The sequence below is a fragment of the Mauremys mutica genome, chromosome 23 (genome assembly GCF_020497125.1).
Source record: "Mauremys mutica isolate MM-2020 ecotype Southern chromosome 23, ASM2049712v1, whole genome shotgun sequence".
In the NCBI taxonomy this organism is placed as follows: Eukaryota; Metazoa; Chordata; order Testudines; family Geoemydidae; genus Mauremys; species Mauremys mutica.
This window is the reverse complement of record NC_059094.1, coordinates 5,733,485-5,740,061: the sequence shown is the minus strand read 5'-3', so window position 1 is coordinate 5,740,061 and position 6,577 is coordinate 5,733,485. Positions and strand designations below refer to the sequence as shown.

At 51.1% G+C, this 6,577-nt stretch overlaps 1 protein-coding gene across 1 annotated transcript; it reads left to right on the top strand.

Moving 5' to 3' along the window:
- The first annotated feature begins 564 nt into the window (after nt 1-564).
- Nucleotides 565-4,087, top strand: EDN2 (endothelin 2). Its single transcript, XM_044998177.1, has 3 exons — nt 565-690; nt 1,574-1,718; nt 2,915-4,087. Exons 1-3 carry the CDS (start codon nt 627-629, stop codon nt 3,036-3,038), a joined length of 333 nt encoding a protein of 110 aa, XP_044854112.1. The 5' UTR covers nt 565-626; the 3' UTR covers nt 3,039-4,087.
- Nucleotides 4,088-6,577: the final 2,490 nt, after the last annotated feature.

The window sequence follows — 6,577 nt, the reverse complement described above, 5'->3', positions numbered from 1 at the left end:
CACCAGAGCTGCCCCCCCCGGACCCGGCAGCCCCGGAGCCCTGCCCCCCTGCCCTGCACCCCTCAGCCCCGGAGCCCTGACCCCCCGTGCTCTGCTCCCCCCTGCCCCCACCAGCCCTGCCCCCCCCGGAGCCCTGCCCCCCCCACGTCCGGCAGCCCCGGAGCCCTGACCCCCTGCCCCCCGGGCCGGGCAGCGGGCCGAGGCCGGGGAGCTGCACAGAGCTACGGGCAGCCCCAGCCCCACGTGCGCGCTGGTGGCCCCGGCCCCGGTGTCAGTGCGCGGCGCTGCGCTGCGCTGCGCTCGGCCCCCCCCGGGCTGGCCCAGCTGGACTCGGGCCGCGGGGCTGCGGGTCCCCCCGGGCTCCAGGCGCCCGGGGCCGGGCAGCGCGCCATGCCCGCGCGGGGAGGGGGCGGGGCGGGCTGCCGCGGCTGGCTCGCCGCCCAGTTTCTGGTTTTGTTTTCATCTGCCCCCGTCCCATGCTGGGGGGCGGGTCCGGGGCGTGACGCGGCGGCCAGCGGCGCTATAAAGCACCTGCCCGGTGCGGCTCCGGCTCCAGGAGAGCGCCTGGCCGTGCTGGGGAAAGCAGCCCTCGGCGTCCCCGCTGGTCCAGGCGTCACCCAGCCACAATGGTAAACCGCCCCGCAGGCTTCTTTTCTCTTGCCATCACCCTTTGCATCCTGCTGGGAGAAGGTGAGACCCCTCCTGTTTCTCTTGCACGTTTTTTTTTTAAAGGGGGGTTTCATTGTGGTGCTGGGTTTTGGAAGATGCCGCTGCAGAGGAAAGTTGCACCTCCGGGCAGGTGTGCTGGGGATGAGTCCTCCTGGCTCAGACTCTGAGCCTGCCAGCTGCTTGCCAGAGCAGCGTAAAGTTTCAGTCACCTCGCTGCCTGTGTAGCTGCTTTCCGCTCCTCTACGGAGCTAGGCGTTAGGGTGCATTGTGAGATGGGGGAGACTCTTGCTAACCCCCCTTGCAATTGTCCACCCCAGACCCTGTTTCTTAGGCGGTCAGCCTGCACATTGCATTTGCACCATTTCCTCCCTTGGATTGAAATCTGTCTGCTTGTGTGTACTAGTGACACTGCAGAGTGCCTGCTTTAGCGCCTGGCACGGAGAACTTGCACATGCAGATTGCAGTCATAGCTTGATAAGAGGCCAAGACAGAAAAAAATAAATAAACATGCAGCCCGCAACCATGTGTTGAAGGCATGTGCAGGGAGATAGCTGCCTGGCAGTGTTTTTGTTTGTGGGCAGATAAATAACCTGTGCAATTTGCCAGCGAGTTGGACTGCCTGGGATTGCCAGAAAAAGCAAAAGGTGCCATAGCAGAGCCACTCTACCTTTACAATCCCTAGTTGCTCCAGGTTTTCTAGCAAGCTCCCTTGCTGAGTTATGCAAGTGCTTTTATGATAGTACTGCCTAATCAGCAAGGCTGCACCTACTGTAAAACTGCCCTGGAAATTGAAATCAACTTAATCCTTGATAGAGGTGTAATTGCAGCGTTTACATACCATTGTGCATTCCAGAGCTCTTAACCCTATAGCTTGACTGATCCATTTTTCTTCCCTCCGCTGCAGGTATGGGCCGTCCTCCCCTTGAGTCCCACCTAGCCGCAACCAGCAGCAGGCACCCCAGGACAAAGAGGTGTTCCTGCAACAGCTGGCAGGACAAGGAGTGCATTTACTTCTGTCACCTGGATATTATCTGGGTCAACACCCCAGGGTGAGCACGTGCGCAGCAGTTCTGGAGAATGTTGCTGATAATTAATAAGTAAATGATTGATCTAAAAGCAGGGATTTCTCTGTCTGGTGGTTGTTGTTGGCCAAGGTTTTTTTCAGGGGGGGGGTGAGCTGGGGATAGAGTGAATCCCAGTTTCTGTGTGTCACAGTTGCAGATAACAGTGCAGATAGGAACACTAGAAAAGGACAACTCCTGTTTCCTCTAGGGATTACAGCCGCTTGCTTCATGTTGTCACCAAACAGGGTGAAAGCTCAGGAAGTCAATCCCCTTGTGACTGTATTTCTCCCCCCCCCCATATTTATACTAAAAAAAACCCTTCAAATTGCCACCATTAAAAAAATGTGGCAATTACAACTTGCCACAAACTTTTTTTCTTTTACATCTGTTACTCCAAACACTCCTTTTAAGATGCCAGTATTTCTAATGGGGCTTGGCATTAAGAACCTGTGGCTGGGAAGCAGAGCTCTTTTCAGACCCGTGGCTGCCACCTTTATATCCAATCCCAACAGACGTTCTCATTCAGGTGTGGTTATAATTACGCCTGCTAATGTACAATCATTAGTAACAACTTGCTCTGAAAATAGCTGCAGTCTCCGCCATTCCCAAACTCTGGGAGGAGTTTGGAGGTGATGGGGGCGGGTTGTTATCAAAGCTGGAAAGGGAATGAACACGCGTCAACAGCTATAAAAGTTTGCTGTGATCAGAGGAACCTGTTGGAGCCCTAAGACAGTTTAACTTGTAACACGTCCTGCGCATACAGGACTGTTTTGTGTGTTTGTGGGAATGAGGCCCCCCGCTTGAGCCTCTTGCTGCTTGGAAAACTGGGCATTGGAAACTCAGATGAATGGAAGGAGGCTGCACTGCCTCTGCAGTTAAACTTTCTTTGCCTGCTGAATAATCACTGTTGCATGGGAATGTTTCCGAGCGGCTTCAAGGAGGATAAAACCCCACTTGCAGTCCAGTACTTGCTGGCTGGTGCTGGTCCAGGCTACCGATAAGGGTGGTGGGAGGAAAAGTGGTGGGTGGGAGGCAAGAGCTGAATTTTATAGGCTTTAGAAATATCATTGGTCTCTACAGATGGCTTTTTTTATTATGGCTTGGCTGCCTCCCAAGCCTGCATTGTAAATCTGTTTGCTAATAAAGAGTAGTTGCTTATTTGATTTCTTTTGCTTTAACAGACAAACTGCTCCCTATGGCTTGGGAAGCCCGCCAAGGCGTCGCAAGAGATCACTGAACAGGTGTGAGTGCTCGCACTCCAAGGACCACATCTGTGCTACCTTCTGCCAGGCAAAGCGCTGGTGAGCCCAACAGGTCCCTGGGGTGGGTCTGGGAAAGGGCTGATACCACCCCCCCTTCTATCCCAGTGCAGGTCAAGGGATGCTTTGCAAAGGAGTGGTTGAGATTCCAGGCTCCGAGTGAGGAGATGAACTAATTCCTTAGACTCCCCGATGGCTGCACTGTTCTCTGGCAGCATCTGGAACTTGTCTAGTGGCTTTTACACGCTCCCAGAGAAGCCCTGGCATAGGGTCACAAGCATGTTTCTGTTCATACAATAGTCTCCTTACTGCTTGGTAGAAAACAATGTTACCTCTGTCGCTGTGGTGGCAGCACACGTGAGGCAGTGCTGGCTTGTGTAGTGGTGGAGTGATGCCGATCACATGGGAGGGGGTGAGCAGAACCACCGTGAGGCGCACGGGAGGGTTATCCAGAGACTCCCGCTCCTAGGGGCAGTAGCTTCCTTCGGGTGTGTTGCAGGGGAGGAGAAAAAGTCGTCCGTTGAAGGAGCACCTGCTTTCCTTACCTCTCAGAAGAGCTAGATCTAGATTTTTAAAAAGCTGCTTGTTTTTTCTGCTAGCTTCTCTTGGGGGAAATCCAGATATAAATATTCACTCTCCCCTCAGCCCATTCTGCCCTGGAATGGAGCTGGCTTGGAGATACCCAAATCTTCTGCTATGCGAATGGCTGCTAGCACACATGCAATGTTCAGAAGCATAAAGCCTGCTGCAGGAAGTGTGTACTGTACTGTAGGCAGTCATTGTGGGCTTCTAGTCTGAAGTGGGACAACTTAAAAGCAGTATAAGGATGTGCTTAAATTGCAAAGTGCTAGGAAGGGCCACTGTCTTTCACTTGCTATCTAACAAATCCTCAGAAATAAAACTGGCTAGAAATATTTCCAGGGAACGGAGTGGGATCTGAAAGGAAAGGGAGTCTAACAGTGACACTGCAAGCTGCTGCCAGAAATGGCAGGGGATTAGTGCTTTCAGCCCTCTAATAGAGCGATGTGCTCCTTCCACTCCACATGTTCTCTCCTTGCTGAAAGTGAGGGGCTAACGTGCTTGTGTTGTCTTGGCTTTCAGGTATCTTGGGAACCTTAAGCTCCCACCGAGCCGTGGCGTATAGGTAAAGAGTCTCCACAGCAGTGACCTGAAGCATCCAGAAACTGATCTTCTGAGAGCCTGATGGTAAGAACTCCATTTCAACTGGATCTAAATCTAAATACGTAAGGCCTTGCCACCCTGCTCCCCAAAAGTAATTGCCCTATAAGCATGTGAAATCCCACAGGATTGTGATTCCAAGACTAGTTTTTACTCAAATTTCAGCTTATCCAGTTCAGGGACACTGAACTTCTGATCACTGACACTAAACCTAGAATAGGAGACTAGAGGGGTGAAGGAAACCCTTTTGCCCACCTCCCACTCACCAACACAGGATTGTGGTATTGTGCAGGTCACGATTCTCAGGACTTTCCCATCTTCTGCCATGCAAAAGAACTTAGCAGACATCATGTAAATGTCAAAGGACACTGGCTGTCCCTGGAGATGAGGAGGGTAACAGATGAGATGCTGAGTGTTTGGTCTCTTTTGTTTACAGGGACTTTGTTGTCTCTAATGCCCAGCTCCCTGGACGGCAGCACCGCTCCCAGAGGAAAGTTCAACCAGCAGCCTTGCCTGGAAGAAAGAGACGGAACGGGTAAAAATCCTGTTTCCTGGAATAATTTGAAGTCCTGTGGATGCCACTGGCTCTTGCCATGGGTGCCTGAAAGAGAAGAAGGAAAGACCATGCAGGAAAAGCTTGGGCCAAATGGAAAATCAGGAGAGGTAGAAGAAGCAGAGGAGGCAGCAATCCTGCTGAATGACCCAGCACTGCTCAGCACTCCAGAGACTGCTGTAAAGGGAAAACAGGATCTCCTTTTATGTGGTCATGGACACATTGTGAAGGTGTGATCTAGCCTGTTGGATCAGGATGGGGTTTTATTGGTAAAATACCAGCAGATTCCACACTGGATTCTGACCGTGGTCGGCACTGTCTCTGCAATCCATGCACTTAGGCATAGAAAAAGCCATGTTCAATTCTGAACTTGGCAGCACTAAAAAAATCCTGTATTGGAGGCCTGGTCTACTGTCTTGAACCATGTTTGAACAGGGTTCCAGCTCAGCTGCTTTGAAACATGGTTTCGCTGGCCATTGTGTAGACACAGACTGGAGCTTTGCCTCCTTGGGCTTGTTATCTTAGCACTTTGTCTTTGACAGAGCAGTAAAGAGGAAAATCAGATGTGCGTTAAATTGGGATTCCCATGTAACAAATACCATTGTACTGGTATAGCTAACCAGGCTCTGGCTTTCTCTTGCTAAGCCATTTGCTTGAGGTCCCTTCTCCATGAGTGGCTCAAGTGTAGACCGAGAATAGCCTGTTTAAATCTGAACCTGTGTTAAATCCAAGCCCTGCACATCAGGCTCTGCAGCAAGTGGGTGGGGAAACTTAAGTAGAGCTGCATTTCCTTTATTGTCTCATCTATTGCTGATGGACGTGGTGCAGGTCACGTTAGTTACATGGGGAGCGGGAACTCAGAGCCAAACTACTAGTCCCACCAAGTGCAGAGGTGTGAATGCTGTCTCCTGTCCTTAGACATGTAATTAGCTCTTAACTTAGCCCTCCCAGCTTGCTGATATGCACAGAACACTCCACTAAAGGAGATGCTAGTGGGGAAGTAGCAATTGCTTGCTGCTTCACTTAGTGACAGGCTGAAAGGGACAAATGATGCCATGCCATGCCATGCGTGGCTCATGGGAAAGGTAGATCCCCCCCCCCCACTTGGATACAGGGTACATTAGCCAGGGAGCAGATGGGTGTCCAAGATGTGAAGTGAAAGCCCATTGAGATGAGAGCACAGTACCTCTCTGCATTGGGAAGAGCTGTCCTTGCCAGTCAGGCTTCTTTCAAGAGGGATGGGCTTAGACAAAAACCAGGATCATGGCCACGTACAGTCCTGGAGCGCTATAATGCCACTGGCCCTCAGGGAGGAATTCCACTGAAGAACACTGGGTTCATGCTCTGGAAGATCCTCTTGCCAGACTGCTGAAATGCCAAGGGGGCGGCTGGGCTTGTATCACAAATGCTCTTCGATTTCCCGGCGTACAACTTCTGTTCCAGAGCCTGGCTGCAAAATAGTCATCTAGTTAGTGCAGATACACCAACACTCCTGAAATCACTGCTGGACTCTCAACCCTGGCTGTGTCCTCACTACTCCACATGAGCACTTAAAAAGGCTGTTGGTGGACTGAACCATCTCCTTGTTGTAGTCTAGTCCCATGGGACATGAAAACACTTCCTCAGTTTTGTTTTGAGAAATAGAACAATGAGACCAGCTAATCCATGTATCCTGTGTAGAACATTAGAGAAAAATCATCTGGTGTTTAGAGCTGAAGAGAAAAAGCATGTGGTGGTTTTTGTTTCCCTCCTCTCCCTTCTGAAGGTGTAAATCATCCTGACAAGATTTGATAAATTCCTGGTTGAAAGGAAAACTTCGCACACTGTTTAATGTTTTGAGTTGTGTAATTTAA

Excerpts from the sequence above, each read along its gene's own strand:
- EDN2 (XM_044998177.1), top strand. The coding sequence starts at position 627 with ATGGTAAACCGCCCCGCAGGCTTCTTTTCTCTTGCCATCACCCTTTGC. Across the intron at positions 691-1,573 it reads TTGCATCCTGCTGGGAGAAG|GTATGGGCCGTCCTCCCCTT; the intron begins GTGAGACCCCTC and ends CCTCCGCTGCAG. Across the intron at positions 1,719-2,914 it reads ATCTGGGTCAACACCCCAGG|ACAAACTGCTCCCTATGGCT; the intron begins GTGAGCACGTGC and ends TTGCTTTAACAG.